Consider the following 17221-nt stretch of genomic DNA (forward strand, 5'->3'; position numbering starts at 1 on the left):
TGTGACATTTCCCCAAAGCTAACAAGATAGCCAAACTAATGTAGTAGCATGATTGTGTAAGATTTCAGTTGAGCCTCCCTGACAACACAGGAATCATACTGCTTAGACTGAGCTGCTTGCTCCCAATGCAGGCCAAGGAGTTGCTGACCATTTTCCTTAGGCATTAGGACCCTGGCAAAGGCCATTGTGCCACTTGGCTTCTGCTGCAGCTTGGTGGAGCCCATGGGGAGAGCTCTCGGATGGAGTAGGTGGCATCAAGGTGGATATTTCACACATGAAACCTATTACATTATACCAAAACAGTGGCCATTCTGATCCAGCCACCTCATCAGACAGGTATAGAAATTTCAATGCAGTCAGTTCCAACAATACTCCTTTCCCTGCTGTGGCTACCCTGTGGGGAGAAGTAAAAGTCAGACATCCTGAAGCAAAACAATTTATACAGTTCTTAGTATATACTCGAACTGATGGGGATACTATTACTGCATGAAAGCCATTAATTCTTGTGGAACATATTGAAGATAAATTTGGGGAAGTTGAGTCATTGGGAAAAATTAATAATGAATTGCTGTTGATTAAAGCCTCCTCTGCTGCATGGTCCACAGTTCTTCAGGCATATGAATGTGTGGCTGAACCAGTGACTGTTCCCCACACACAAAACTTTGTAAATGATCCAAGGAATCATCTTCAACAGAGACATTGTTCCAAACAGATGAGAAGCTGTGGAATAATATAAGGAGTTAAGCCCTACATTTGGTCTGACATGTCAAAAAAGGTCCCAAGGATAATCAAACAGATGCAGGTTTCTTTATTTTAGCCTTTAAAGGGAAAAAGTTAGTCATGGTGTACAGGTGTGATGTGAAACCTTCTGTTCCACCACCCCTGAGAAGCTTCTAATGCTTACTGTTTGGCCATATGTGAACTCACTGCATGGAGGACCCAAAATGTGGCAACTGGGAACGACCACTATACCAAGGTAGTCCCTGTGAACAACCATCTTTGTCAGTTTCACAGAACATCGTCCTCCACATTCGCTGGTTCACCCAGTCTTCAAGAAAGAAAAGGAAATACAGGAATTAAATATACTGATCAGCTGACGTATACTGAGGCACGTAAAAATTATGAATGCCTGCATCCCGTTGATATGATGACAAATTGCATGAAAGTCACTACCACCACTCCTGGTATCTTAGTGCTTTTCCATACCAGAGCTCTCCCACCTCCTTCTGGTTCCCACAGCTCCGTCTTCAGGAACTACTTCCTGCACGTGACCAAAGCAGCAGCTTCAAGAAGAAAAATTGGGACAAGGCTTTTTTGGTGAGCTTGGAGAAGCTAGATCCCCCTCCCTCCCCCTACACCTTCAGATTATGAAACAATGTTCATTGATACGTTCCATCAACATTGGTGACAGGTATTGATTGTGGGGCATGACTGGTCCTCCTGTTCTTTTCATCGAACTGTAATGAATGTGTCACCTGCCAGAACTGCACAACCTTATTTCCTCCTCTTGTGCAATTTATGTTACTCTGCTAGAAAAGCACTTCAGTGATGGCCATTTCCTAAGCTCTGTGGTCATCGTGCATTCTGTCAGAACCATGCTGGCCTCAAAAGGGCATATGGAGGAGTCTGTACATTGGTTTGCACAGATATAGTGAGTGGACAGCCCCCACCATTCTGTGTTGGAAGCCTTAGAGGTGCAGGTGCAGGTGACCTTGGCATTCACCATTTGCAGTGTCTACGTAGCTCCACCCAGGCCACTTATTTGCAATGGGTTGACCACCTTAATCCAACAATCCTCACCCCCCACCTCTCCTGTTCTCCTTTTCTCCTGCTTTGGGAATTCAGTGCACGCCGTTCCCTGGAGGAAGTCCCATGTTGTCTGACAGGGCCAGCTTCTTACCATCCATGATCTGTCTCTCTTTGATGATGGTATTCCTACCAACTTCAGTGCTGCCTGTTACACCTTTCCAGCTGTTGATCTAATATTCCCTTCATCCAATTTTGCAGCTTCACAATATTGATCACATGACAATCTTTGTGACAGTGACCATTTTATGATGATCCTGTTGCTTCCTTGCTAAAGCCAGATGGACTGTCTACCATTTGGGTGCATTAAAGAACCAACTGTGAATTTGTTTCTGCTACTACCTGTCAGATCGCACCAGTGAGGTTGTGGAGGACATCTCCGATGTTGTCATTTTGCTGGACCTGCTATTCCCCTTTCTACAGGTCCCATCCATTGCTGGGCCATGAAATGGTGGACCAAACACATAGCAACTGTTATTCGGGAGCTCTGAAGAGCCCTTCGACATTTCAGGTGACATCTTTTACAGACAAAACTTATCACTTTTAAGTGACTTCATGGTAAGGCTTGCTGTCTAATTAAAAGCAGTAGCAACGAATGCTGGGAACGTGATGTCTCCTTTTTTTTTTATGCCTCTTCTTTCCAGGTGTGGGTCAATGTAGTCCCATGGGCTGCCGAAGATTCACAGCTTCACTGGTCTGTTCCTCCAGGATGGTCGCTGTACTGGCATATCAGCTCTCACTGGACATGTAGCAACCCACATAGTGTTGGCGCTATCTTATGTGGCTGCCTTCTGGGCATGTAAGTGACGAATTGAAGATGGACCCCCCCCCCCCTCGTTCATCCCTTGGGATGCCAAATTATGTAATGAACCTTTTACTGACTTAGCCAATTGGCCTCACCAGTGTGCTCTGCAAACTACTTGAAAGGATGATTGCCTGCTGATTGCTGATTATGCCTGGGTCTAGGATCTTGTGGTCTTTTCTCCCCCCCCCCTCCCCCCACCCTTTCCCATTCTATCGATGTGATTTCTGGGAGAGTTGATCCACAGCTGACTAGCCAACATCTGATTGCAATCTTTTTTTATCTGCATAAGGCATACAACTGGCACCATCACATTTTTCTTAGCCTTCTTGTCTGGAGCTTTTGTGGCTCCATACCAATTTTTATTCATTGCTTTTCATCCCACTGGTTGTGCTGCACTCGAGTTGGGACTTCACTTGGCTCTCCATGGGTCCAAGAGAACAGCGACCTGCAAGGCTCCATGCTGAGTGTAGCACTCTTCATCAGCACCACCAATGGGCTAGTGATCACTGTCAGGCCATGGTCACCCCTGCAATTTGCAGCTACAACTTCAGCATTTGCTGCAGCTCCCACTCTGTAACCTTGTCTGAACGGCAGCTCCAAGGCACCATCTGAAGGACGTCTGTCTGGATGCTTCACCATAGTTTACAATTCTCTCCTGCAAAAACATAATCTGTGAGTTTTTGTAGCAGCATGGACCATCCCGACCCAGAACACTACTTTGGTACCCCAAGCTTAGATGTTGTTGCACAGTTTGACCATTTGTGCCTTCCAGTCTAGTAATGTAGACAGTCTCCTTGCCAAAGTGGGGAACTACCTCTTAATTCCACTGGTACCAGCACTTGCTCACCTATGCAGTTGCCAATTGACAATTTCCTGACCCTCCAACATGTCCAGTTCTTTTTGCATGTGAGGGACATCAACCCTCTGACAACCACTCTCTGACAGGAATACCAATTGGAATACATCTTGCATACCCCTGCCAGGACAGAATACATCTTGCAGGCCCCTGCCAGGACCTCTTCCTATCTTCCTTAGAATGTGCTCTGTATGTTTGTGTTCACTTATGCCCTCTCCCCACTAATGATTGGCACCCATGCCATGAATTAGGACAGAACTGTTTAAACGACCTACAGTCTGTCACCTGGATGGCCTTCTGGCTGCAGTTTCTCTCATTTCTTCAAGAATATCAGAGTGCTGTCATCTTTAACACTGACTGTTCTAAAATCAGGGATAGAATGGGTTATGACTTTTCATCTCCCACCTGTCGGGAACACCATTCATTGCCTGTAACGTGTAGTGTTTCTGTGGCAGAGCATATGGCCATTAACAGAGTTGTCCCTTGACTGCACATGATGTGTAGTGACTCAGTGAGCAGTCTCCAGGCCAGTGACCAATGTCACTTTTGTCGTGCTGTGATATCTGCTGTTCATGACCTTTCTTCGAATTAATCATACTGCCTGCACAGTTGTTCTTCTCTGGGTCCCCAGTCATGTGGGTATCCCAGGGAATGAACTAGCAGACCGTTTGGCTAGAGAAGCAGATTGCTCCCTGCAACCCCCGCACCCCCACCCACCCGCCTCCATACACTTTGACAATCCCAAGTGTTAATTTGTGAGTGCAACTAAGGTATCTGCTCACTTGGAAATGGAACAGTATTTGGGGTATGGCATGACAACTACTGTGTGCCTGTCCTGCTTTTGGTTCAGGTCACTCTACTTTTTATTATCTTTCACATCTCTTTCTGATATCTGCATGCTCTTGGTTATTTATGCCTATTCCATTTGCATTACCTTTCCTTTGCCTGTTTAGAAGACTGTTGTTTGTTACACCATAGTTTTACACAAATCTGATGATGTCATCTGAAGGTTGGGCCCGAGAGGAAGGGGAGGAGGGGGGTCTTGCCTCTGGGCTACACTTTTGCATGTGCAGTGATATGCTTGGGTGGCTTTCACTTTTGGTAAGTGATAAAGCTCTCTTAATAGACTTGTTCTGCAAATGAAAGACTGGTGACTTCATAGTCTGCTGGAGCCCTTAATTCCCCCTACTATCTATCAACCCATTTGTGTTATCTCAGGAGCATGTGGAAGAAGTCTAGCACAAACTAGTTACTACATTTGGAGTAGTGAAAGTGTCGAGTAGCTTTCTGATTTTTCTTAAATAGCCCAATAGTACTTTAAGAAAGAAGTTACTTAGACATATGTTAAGTGAACAGTAAAGATTGCTTCTTTTTTTTTTTTTTTTTTTTTTTTTTTTTTTTTTTTTTTTTTTTTTTTTTTTTTTTTTTTGCAGGTGAAGGCTACAACAAACTGAGAGTTGGACAGCTGTGCACACCTGTAGGCACAATACATCTTAAGGTGGCATACAGAACAAAGATGACTATCTCACCACAACACACAGGCAAAGATAGCTCCATAATGTTGAAAAGTGATCATTTCCACTCTGACCTCAGTCCGAAGCATGGACGATACCAACAAAGGTAAATGCTGTTGTATACTCACATTGAGGTGATGCCTGATGTCTGCATAAGGTATTTCCTGTTTCCAGTGAAATTGTCATTTGTAAGGAAAAGTTCATTTTCATACTTTTTTCCCCCCACAGCAAGGCTTGGCTCAGGGCTTTCATACTGACTCTTTTATGGCTGAGCACATTAGTGAAAACTGTTAAAGTATTGTGCGTGTGTGTGTGTGTTTGTGTGTGTGAGAGAGAGAGGATGAAATGTGATAGAATGGGAAGGTAATACGACGATAGCAAACATCACTAGATTCCTGAAAGATATATGGGAAAAGGGAAACATTCTAGATGATTGGATGATGGCAGTCAGATCCTTATTAACAGGAATGGAGAGCCTGAAGATGTGAAGAACTACAAAGGGATGATACCCTGCTACCAGTCACTGTGAAACTTCTGTTTAATATGATAGAAAAACAGACAGAAAGTCATGTCAGTGAATTTCAGGTAGGATTTAAAAAAAGAAAACACACACCTTTAACGGATACACAACCTGAAATAATCATAAAAAATAGGAGGCAAAGAAACGAGCACATGACCTTGAAATTCATGGGTTTTTAAAAAGGCATCTGACTACAGACAGACAAACATTATTTAACATCTTACAAGGGACGTACCCAAGTTTGAACAACTAAAACAAAATAAGAACAATGATTTCTGTTCTGCTAGTCATCAATGTCATTTATCTGCAAAAATTTGAATTTGTCTGCAGTCAGTGTTTGAAGGCTAACAGATCTCAAGACTCTTAAGAGCATGAGTCACTGAAGAAACAGTGAAATGACCAAGAGATTCACAAGAGTTGTAAATGAGACATTTTCAGTAAGTTAAACACTTGCTTGAACAGTATACACCATCTGTCAAAATACTTCAAAGACTGTATTCCTGTCATATAAGTGACATCAGTGCAGTAATTATGATGGCAGCTTGAACTAACACTGTAAGTAACAGAAACTTATTTGAACAGTCACTTGTGAGGCATATTGCAATTTGCAACACATCTAAATCTAGTGTTCAAGACATTCTCCAAAATGTTTTGAAGAAGAGGATCTCAAAGGTGGACTTCACTGACAACTCTGTGCAATGTACTCAAGAGGGAGAAGACTACACAGAACCCTGGAAACATTGAAATCACCACAACTTCCCTATAGTTTTTATTAATCCAGTCTTGATGAAACTTTTTGGATTGACAGAGTATGTTAACACCTGAAGTACTAATGGAGTCAGTTCGCAAAAAAGAGAAGTTTCTGTTTTGTTATAGATTCTTCTCTTATTCGACACCGAAGAGAAAAATGTGTAGTGTCAGTGAAGTGATTAATACCCAGCAGGATGCAACAGTACGCCCATAAGCAACATGTGGATGTGGTATATTATTTTCATTGTATCTGCGCTGTAGTAGTCCAATATCAAAGCTGTAGTGATCACAATATCCAGATCTTTGCCTTGCCAATGTGTTTGAATACGTTTATTGAAACTCCTCACTTTTACTTCAGTGACAAAGGAAGAATCTAAAACAACACAGCTTTACGCTCCAAGTACTGCACATGATAACATATTGATCCAATCAAATACTTAGCTTTCATGGTAGCCATAGTGACTATTCTTGCCAAACCAAGACATTGAATTCCTTCTACTGCCTTCATAGAATTTCTTTATAATTCCATGGTATATTTAAAGTCACAGCTTCATTACTACCCAGAAGCACTGTATGTTTCCGAATGTTTAACACACATTAGGAAAACAGAAACCAAGAAGTTAAGAAAATAGATAAGAAGGTGCTAAGGGAGATATTCGCCCACAAGAGGAATAAATGCCTTATGAAGAAAAGGAGAAATCGGAAGCTTTTCACACACAATAATTAATTTACAGCTGAAGTGGTGAAAAGTTAGTTGAAGTTCACTAGGAGTACCCATGAAATTAGTGACAGCAGATTGCCCTTGAGAGTCTGAAAGAGCTCAAAGAAATGCAAGAGTACCACATGAATGATGATGTAAGAAGTTATGGAGGAATTCAGCTTAATCACAGAAGGCATGGACAAAGATGTATAAAGACAACTGACACATGCAGAGAGTTCAAGAAAATCAAGAAACAAGATGAGTAGAAGATTAGGTGGAGCTGTGGAAAAACCAGAGTTAAAACACGAGCAGTTCTCGCTTGTCAGGATGGATTCAGGTTTTCCTATGGGAATGATAAGGTCTGTAGGTGGTTTGAGAGATGATAGGCTTGAGGAGAAGCAGCGGACAGATCAGCAGTGGACATATTCACAGTCCTTTATTCAGTCATTCAATTTGATTCCGACATGGACAAGTCTTTAATTATTCTTTGTGGCTGGTACAGTCATTCCTTTGTGTTTTTGTTTTCATGTAACATTCTGCTCTGAGCAACAGGTGCAGTCACAGCCAGTGTTGTGCACATGTTGTCTGGATTCGAAATCTGGATCAATGATGAAGAACAGGGGCAGGCAGCTGATGGGGTGTTGGCTGTCCGGGCTGGGCAGACAGGCAGAGGTCCCTTGTTCATGACCCGATGGAGGCAGAGTTTACAACAAAGACTCTCAGCAGTGCCTTGTCACACATTGCAAATCACCTGGAATGGCACAGTGGTAGGGGTCTGGCATAATTGGCAGTGCGGGTCAACAGTGCGGAAGTCGACGCCAGAGTGGCCTCCCAAAGGCTGGTCCCAGTGCATTGACACCTGGAATGGTGTCGCAGAAGTCTTGCTGCTGCTGCTGCTTGAAGAGTGCTTATCAAGCAAGGATGACAGATGGCTGCAGCCAATTTCTTTGGCCTGTGGCCTGATTTCACAGGAGCTGATCACACAGTTCAGTGACCAGCACCTGCTGCCTGGCTGTGGCCGTATTGCAGTTCTGGGCTCTGACATTTGCTTAAAGTTTTCCTGTAGTTTTGTCCCATTTCATGACAGTGGCTGACTGACTGAGAGGGGCAAGAAGTCACAGTGCAGTGGCCACAACTAGAAATTGCTGCGCTAGGCAAAATCTATAGATTTGTATTTCATCAGGCTTCTAAGCATATCTTCAGTGTTCCAAAGAAGGGAGTATTGCAGACTTGCTATCAACAGGTGGCTTGGATATGGCAGAAACTACAGGGCTATTACAAATGATTGAAGCGATTTCATAAATACACTGTAGCTCCATTCATTGAATATGGTCACGACACACTACAGATACGTAGAAAAAATCATAAAGTTTTGCTCGGCTGAAGCCGCATTTCAGGCTTCTGCCGCCAGAGCGCTCGAGAGCGCAGTGAGACAAAATGGCGACAGGAGCCGAGAAAGCGTATGTCGTGCTTGAAATGCACTCACATCAGTCAGTCATAACAGTACAACGACACTTCAGGACGAAGTTCAACAAAGATTCACCAACTGCTAACTCCATTCAGCGATGGTATGTGCAGTTTAAAGCTTCTGGATGCCTCTGTAAGGGGAAATCAACGGGTCGGACTGCAGTGAGCGAAGAAACGGTTGAACGAGTGCGGGCAAGTTTCACACGTAGCCCGCGGAAGTCGACGAATAAAGCAAGCAGGGAGCTAAACGTACCACAGCCGACGGTTTGGAAAATCTTACGGAAAAGGCTAAAGCAGAAGCCTTACTGTTTACAATTGCTACAAACCGATGGATCGGTTGTGGTGGAGATCATGATCAGCAATTCATGTCATGGCCTCCACGCTCTCCCGACTTAACCCCATGTGATTTCTTTCTGTGGGGTTGTGTGAAAGATTCAGTGTTTAAACCTCCTCTACCAAGAAACGTACCAGAACTGCGAACTCGCATCAACGATGCTTTCGAACTCATTGATGGGGACATGCTGCGCCGAGTGTGGGAGGAACTTGATTGTCGGCTTGATGTCTGCTGAATCACTAAAGGGGCACATATCGAACATTTGTGAATGCCTAAAAAAACTTTGAGTTTTTGTATGTGTGTGCAAAGCATTGTGAAAATATCTCAAATAATAAAGTTATTGTAGAGCTGTGAAATCGCTTCAATCATTTGTAATAACCCTGTATTTACTGTGGAAGGGACAGCAGCTATCAAAACGGAGATACTCCTGTCGGTTGATTGGCTCTATAGGGTTGGACTTTTTATGGAGATATAGTAGAGGTGAGAGGAAATATTCAGTTAGGTAGTACACTAACCTTGAAGAAATCCCATTGTAATTCATGGGTGAGATGGAGGCTGTAGAGGTATGAGGATAGTGTGTGTGAGCCCTGGGTCCAGATTATGATGTCATTGTCAGTGGACTTCAACCAGTCAAGATCTTAGATTACTTGGAAGGCTTCCTCTAGGTGGCCAGTAAACAAGTTTGTTTATGACAGCGCCATGTGGATCCCTGTAGCATGCCACAGATTTGTTTGTGTATCTTTCTGTCGAAGGAAAAGTTGTGTAAAAGCATATAATTGGTTATGTGTATAAGGAATGAGATGATGTGTATGGTTGGTCCTGTAGTGGGAGTGATAGTGCTTAATGGCAACAGAGGGCTTTAACATGGGGAATGTATTGTTAGAGGGAGGTGGCATAACAGTAACAGTGACAATCAGGGAACATTGTGTGGCAGTGGTCAAGAAGTGATGAAGGAAGCAGACTGTGAACAGTGGAGTCATTGGTCAGCTTGGATGAAGATTCTTCTGTGGGAACTCCATAAGCATAGGTTGTATAAAATGGTTAGGTTAGTTACCTACTTCTTACTGTTCCTTTGCAAGCCATGGATACCTGTAATGCTGATGCTGCATCACTGAGTAGGGGAAAGAGATTCAGTTTTACTTCATGTTGTGTGTGGATAACACTATCAGCTTACTGTCCTTTACACACAGGCACTGGAAGAAAAGGAACAGTAGTAGTTTTTCTATAGTCTGTTTAAAATTACTTGATAGTTGATGTCTGTCACTTGCAATGACAGTATTACCAAATCAGATGTTGGCTTCAGCTCTTGTTATAAATGACACACAGTGCATCACTTCATAAGTGCTGCTAACAGGCCTGCAAACATTCAATATTTATTGACAGTTCTAGTTTTTCATACTTTTTAAAACATTAAAGCAACCATGACATCATCAATAATACTGTCAGTATTGTCAGTGGGCAATGTGATTTTACCAGGTTATATATGCTTGACATTATTCCATTCTGGAATTCTGAAAATTGAAGTAACAAACTTCAAACTGTCACAATCTAGAAGATCGTTTTTTCAGATTACCAGTTTCACTCTGCTAAAGCGGTGGTGGCATTTTGAAGTTAGTTACTTTGATTTTCATCATTGATTGTAGCTGACAAACAACAGAAAACAATGAAAAGGGGGCAATATGTCCGAGAATGGTTGAAAAAAAGCTGTCATATGTTAATTTACTGACTAAAATCTTCATCACGGAAACAGAATATGTCAAACCATTTTCATGTGAGTCCTTCATCTTATGACTAATTATTAATGTTGATATGATGTAAAATAGAAAAACAAAATTTGTCAATGGGAGAGGCAGTTGCAGTCAATAACATCAAGTATAACTTGAGATTTCTCTCAACAGGCAGGTCATTTGAATGCTTGAAATTTCCTGCTGTAATATCATAAAATACAATTAGCAAAAAGTTATTGAAACCTATGAAGTAATTACATCTGTGCTGCAATGATATATTCAGGTAATTAATGTAAATAATGTGACCATTCTGATTCGTATTTCTTAGTCATTGCATATACAGTACATGTTGAGGCCTACTATGCTTGCTTCCTAGTTAAAGAAGAAAACAGGATGCTCAATTGATCACTGTAAAGTGATAAATATGACTACTGCATAGACCTTTCAGCTATTTCTGTTAAGACTACTATGAAAACTGAATCTGAAAGATGTTATGCTCAAAGATGAACTGATCAATTGAAGAGTGCACATTAGCTGTGTGGCTAGTTCGTAAAGTTCTGCCAACGCTTGAATGGTGAATAATGTCAAACCATCAATGCTTGACCCCACAGGGTCGGTACACATTGAGAATACTTTTGGGGCCATCAATACTGCTTGTAAATATTTCTGGTATTGGCAGTACATCAGTAAGTGCTCTCAAGTGGTCAATATGATGACAGATTGATAATATTATTGAACACATGAGACCCCCTTTTCTTGTGTATAATGCAAAGCAAAGATGGCAGTGGCTGTTCTGAGGTATGATGAACATAACCGCAGCCTCATGAAATGCGGTGTATCTGTGGAGACAGCGGTCAAGAACTTGGGGCAGAACTCGGCACACTCACTTCGTTTACAGCGATTAAAGCTAACCAATGCGAGCAAACTCAAGAGAGAAATCGGTGCCTAAATCAAACTGTTATTTCTGACTTACATTGATTACATGGAACTACCCTCATACTGGCATCAGGAGCTGACACATTACATGTTATAGGCCACACAGGCACAGCACATAGAAATAATGTACACTGTTTAAAAGTAAGGAAACTTTTTTGTGTACATTCCTCCTCTGATTGCTAGCTGCAGGTAGCTTCTCTGTCCAAAAGAGGGTGGATACCACTCTTATCAGAGTCACTGGAACCTTCCAAAGTGGATGAGTAGCTTGAAGTAATTTGTGTCATTACAACAGCCCTACAGTCCATTTCTGTGACATTTTCTAGGTCCTGAATAGTCAATTTCTCAACTTCACTCATAGTAATTTTTTTATTTCTGCAAGTAACATAGCCTTTCACTTCCGTCCAAATAAGTTCAATAGTGTTAAAGTGGCAGTGATAAGGTGGTAGTCTTATGACTATTGTCTCGATAACATAGGTTGGAAACTGTGGCTTGTGAAGTGACACAAGAACTTCATCTGCAGTAACTCAGTGTTGTTGTAACTATTGAATAATGGCTTCCTTTCGAGGGGACATTGTTGGAGTCTTATCCTTCAAAACTAAACGGTATGTGGGATTGTCGATAATAGTTACTGATGAATTTTCTAAACTTAGTAACAATGTATTTCCGAACCAATTTAAAAAATGTTTCATGATTCATTTCCTCATGGTACTCTGACGTTTTCTTGGATATGAAAAGCAGTTGACAGCTGGAAATAAAGCTATGGTACATACCAGCATGCAAATGAACAATTATATCACCTTTTCCAGTGGGGAGTGTCACACCTTCTCCTTTGTTGTCCTCCAACCTTTCTTAACAGTATGGTCTGCATTCACCCATGTTTCATTGATCCAAACAATGTCTTCAAAATTAATGTCTTTCATTTCACGTAAAAATCTGCGTCACCGTATTTAAAGCCGAGACTCTGCAGAACCAGTTGCAACGATGATCTGCTCCCCCCCCCCCCCCCCCCCCCCCCCCCAAATCTCTCTCCAGAGGTCTCTTGGTTCTTTTGTGTGTGGTGCACACGGGTGCCTTGAGCTATTGCAGCCAATTCTTCCTCCCCTGGCTGAATTTCCTTCACCCTGCCCTCCCTCCCTATCCCCACTCCTTCCTCTTTGCCCCGTCCTTCCCCCCCTCATGGTGTTCTGATTTATATCGACCTGACTATCCATCTGGTTCCCTATACTGCTTGCAATTTTGTTCCTTCTGCCTGTTCTTTAATTCTTTTTGCATTTAGGTCCTCACTTGAGGCTTGACCTCCTCTTCTAAATTTTCTGTTTTTAGTGTGTGTCATTTGGGGAAGAACCCCCTCCCTAGCGTCTATGGTGTGGATTCCTCTTCCCCCACTTCCTTCCCCACTGTAGCCCACTTCCACCCTGCTAGGTCACCAGCACGCGTAGCCAGTCCGTGATGTGGGGCTGTTATGATGTACCCAGCCAGATGGCTGAGCCTTCAACACAGGGATCACACTACTGATACCTGAGCTATTCCCTCCCCATGTATGCCAAGGAGTGGTTGCTTATATTCTTGGAGCATCAGAACTCCCACAAATGGCTGAAATGCCAGGTGGTCCTTGCTGTGGCTTGGTGATGCCCATAGGGAGAGCCCACTTCGGGTGGTACCAGGGCGGATGCGTGGAACATGAAACGTATCAAGCTGCAAAAATCTGTTAGTTCTCAGATGGTCTTCTCTTCAAGTGGTGAAGGATCATTGAATGCTCCTTTGTATGACCAGGCAGCCTTCCTTCGCTGTCTTGGGATGAAACACTTTCCCCGCTACCTCATCTGTACTAGGATGGATGGGGACACATTCACTGCCACAAAGCCATTGTTTTTTGTGGAGCATATAGAGGACAAGTTTGGTGAAGTGGAGTTTCCTAGTAAGATGCGGTCAGGCTCCCTGTTGATAAAAGCCTCTTCTGCCACCCAATCTGCAGCTCATGGTGCTTGTGATCATCTTGGCAATATCCCAATGTCTGTTACTCCTCACCAGTCTCTGAATATGGTCTGGGGTGTTATCTTCCATAGGGACCACCTCCTGCAAACTGATGAGGAACTCCGGGCTAATCTGGAGCAATGCGGTGTTCATTTTGTTCGGCTTGAGCAGAAGGGTTGCAAAGACAACTGCACTGATAACGGCTTCTTCGTTCTGGATTTTGGGGGGTACCCTGCCAGAGAAGGTCAACATTATGTGTTACAGATGAGATGTGAAGGTGAACATCCCAACACCCATGAGGTGCTTTCGGTGCTTGCGTTTTGGGTTCTGCCACCTGTGTGTGTCAGTTGTCTTGACCACAACTCAGCTTGCTTGCCAGATTGGCCAGCTTACAAGAGAGAAAAGAAGATGCAAGAGTACAAGTCTGTGGATCGCCTGTCCTATGCTGAGGCTTGCCAAAAGTATGAGTGACTCTATCCAGTGTTGCTATCTTTCACTTTTGCCTCTGTTACATCCTATCCCCCTCCTACCTCTTCCTTACTCCAGCCCCGCCCTCCCTCTCCCATCCCCCTCCCCCTCCCATGCAGTTCCCACGACGTCCCATCCGGGAGCCTCTCCCTTTTCCGGCTGAAGAAGTGCCCCCTTCTTTGGCACCTGCCGGTGATCGGGCTCCCTCCTGGGACCCCTCTCCTCAGCGTTTCTCAAGCCGGAAGACTCCCACCACCATCGGCCACGAGATGCACCATCTGTGTGCACCAAGGTCACCTGCTCTCTTTCGATTCCAGATCTTTCAGGCACCTGTACTCCCTCTGTGTCCTGCCCTCCTCCACCTTAAAAGAAAAAGAAACCTAAGTCCCAAGACAAGGCCCCCCCAGATGCTCCCGGAGGTCCATCTCCCCCCTTGCAACCTGAGATCTTATTTATGGATGTCACCCCATCCTTGTCGGTGACGACCATTGACAGAGTGACGTGACATCCTCTCTGCTTCTTTATGTCTAACCTGGACTCTCGCGACATGTTCATCCAGTAGAACTGCAATGGATACTATCATCGCCTACCGGAAAAAATGTCTCGCTTCCTCCTATTCTGCGTTCTGTTTTGTTCTTCAAGAAACATATTTCCGTGATGACCAAGCCACCATTTTGTGGTTATCGGGCATTCTGTTGGAACCAGGTCCCCGGTCCTCCTGCCTGGTCTGCACTTTGGCTCACCCTGATGTCATTAGTGATTGGATCCTCCTATGTATCAACCTGGAAGCAATAAAGTTTAGAGTGCAAACGACTCCGGCAATCATCATTAGCAATGTCTGCCTCCCTTCAGGTAGGCCACTTCCTTACATTGAACTTTCTGGCTTAATCCAGCAACCCCTGCCCCTGTTTCTCTTCCTTGACTTCAATGCCCACCACCCATTGTGGGGGAGTGCCACTTCAACAGGTAGGGGTCTCGATTTGTCTCCCCTCAATGATGGTTCCCTTACCCACTTCAGTGCCGCTCATGGCACCGTTACTGCTATCGATCTCATGATCTCCTCCCTTGCTTCCCTACGTTGGTCATCCCATGATGACCTTTGTGACAGTGACTGCTTTCCGGTGATTCAATTGTTCCCCTGCTGCCACCAAGTACTCACACATTGGGCATTCCGCATAGGCCAATTGGCCTTTATTTACGTCTTCTGTGCACTTCAACACTTCCTCTCGAATTCCGTTGATGCAGTCATGCAAGGCACCTCTGGCACTGCTGTCCCCCTATCCACAGGTCCCCATCGCCATAGACGTACCGTGGCAGTCCAAGGATGTCACAGTCACTGTCCAGGATGGCTGACGGGTGCTTCAGCGATTTAAATGACACCCTTCACAGACCAACCTCCTCGCTTTTAAGCATCTCCCTGCTAAGGCTTGTTAACTTACTAAGCAGAGAAAAAGGGAACGCTGGGAGCACTACGTTTCCTCCCTGGGGGCATATGCCTCTTCATCGCAGGTTTGGTCCAATCTCCATAGACTTCTGGGCCACAAGCAACAGTCAACTGTCCAGGGTCTTAACCTTCTAGGAGCTCTGTGCACTGATCCATTGGTTCTTGCAGAACACCTCGCCACACACTTTGCGACAGCATCGGCACCCTCTTCCTAACCCACTACCTCATCCTGCACCATTCTGAGCCCTATAATGAACCCATCACTGAATGTGAATTCTAGCAGGCTCTTACCTTTTCACGAGACATGGCCTAGTCCCAGATTCCATCCACAACCCGATGATCCAACACTTGGACTTTCCCCAGAGGCAATATCTCTTCAGGGTCTTCAACCGCATTTGGCTCACGGGTGCTTTCCCGTCACAATGGTGAGGCAGTATAGTTATCTTCATCTTTAAGTCCGGGAAGAGCCCAACGTCTCTTGACAGCTACTGCCCAGTTAGCCTGATGAATGTACTTTGTAAACTGCCTGCTTCAGATTATGTTGGGTACTCGAATCTTGGGGCCTTTTTTCCCTATATCAGTGTGGCTTCCAGGCAGAAAGATCTCCAACTGACCATTTACTCAGATTGGAAACAGCCATCTGACAGGCTTTTACTAACCACCAGTACCTTGCCACAGTTTTCTTTGATCTACGTAAGTCTTTCAACATGGCTTGGCGCCATCACATTTTAGTTACCCTCCGTGACTGGTGCTTCCGTGGTCTCCTTCCAATTTTTATCTCCAAGTTTTTATATCGCTGGCTCATCGGGTTCGAGTTGGCAGTTTACTCAGCACCCCTCGGATTCAGGAGAATGGTATCCCACAGGGTTCTGTGCTAAGTGTCACACTCTTCCTCATAGCCATCAATGGGCTTGTAACCTCTGTTGGGGCTCTGGTTAACCTGGCGTTGTACGTCAATGATTTCCACATTTGGTGCAGCTCTCACTTAGTAGCATTTGCTGAGCGCCGGCTCCAAGGCGTCATGCGATGGGCCTCTGTGTGGGCCGCCTCCCATGGCTTCCAGTTTCCTCCCTCCAAAACGCGCATCTTGCATTTTTGCCATCAACCCACAGTACACCTCGATCCCAAACTTTATTTAGGTGATCAGCTCCTCAATGTTGTAGCACAGTCCCATTTCTTGGGCCTTATTTTTGATAAAAAGTTGACATGACTGCTTCATATTTGCCACCTAAGGAAGCTTAATGCTCTCTGCCACATCTTGCTTGGGGGTACAGGCTGTACCACTCTTCTCCATCTTTACCGTGCTCTTGTCTTGTCCAGACTAGGTTATGGTAGTCAAGTTTATGGCTCAGCGGCTCCTTCCACTTTGCAACTGCTTGACCCTATTCATCATTGTGGGGTGCATCTGGCTATTGGTACCTTTTGTACTACTCCTGTTGACAGTCTGCTCACAGAAGCGGTAGTTCCCTCTTTACAAACACGACGGACCCAACTCCTGGTTTTTTACGCAGTCGCCATTCGCCAATTCCCTGACCATCCCATGTACCCTGTCCTCCCTTACTCCCCTTTAGAAGGTGCGTAGACACGGATTAGGACTGATCTCTTCCAGGGTCTTAAGATCTGTTGCCCCTGTGGTTTTCCAGCATCTTGTACATGTCATCCTTTGAGAGTTCCAGGGTGCCATAATCTTCTACAGGATAGTTCTAGACAATCAATAAGGTGGGATACGCTTTCACGTCTCCTACTGGCTTAGAACACCATATATTGCTGGGATCATGTAGTGTGTTCACTGCAGAGCTTCTAGCCATTCACAGGGCCCTCCTTTCTGTTTCTCAGGCATCCCTCCACAGTGTTTTAATTTGTTCAGACTCCATGAGCAGCCTGGGCTAGAGACGCAGATACTTACCCCATTTCCTTTCA

General features: G+C 44.3%; 1 protein-coding gene across 2 annotated transcripts in view; it reads left to right on the plus strand.

Moving 5' to 3' along the window:
* LOC126188185 (autophagy-related protein 13 homolog) overlaps positions 1–17221 on the plus strand; it is a 36352-nt gene that overhangs the window by 8895 nt on the left and 10236 nt on the right. For both annotated transcript variants that reach the window (XM_049929716.1, XM_049929717.1), the window contains exon 3: positions 4901–5087. In XM_049929716.1, the coding sequence (XP_049785673.1) occupies positions 4901–5087 (187 nt within the window). The remainder of the gene's footprint in view (positions 1–4900; positions 5088–17221) is intronic.

Source organism: Schistocerca cancellata, chromosome 5 (genome assembly GCF_023864275.1).
Source record: "Schistocerca cancellata isolate TAMUIC-IGC-003103 chromosome 5, iqSchCanc2.1, whole genome shotgun sequence".
NCBI classification, from domain to species: domain Eukaryota; kingdom Metazoa; phylum Arthropoda; class Insecta; order Orthoptera; family Acrididae; genus Schistocerca; species Schistocerca cancellata.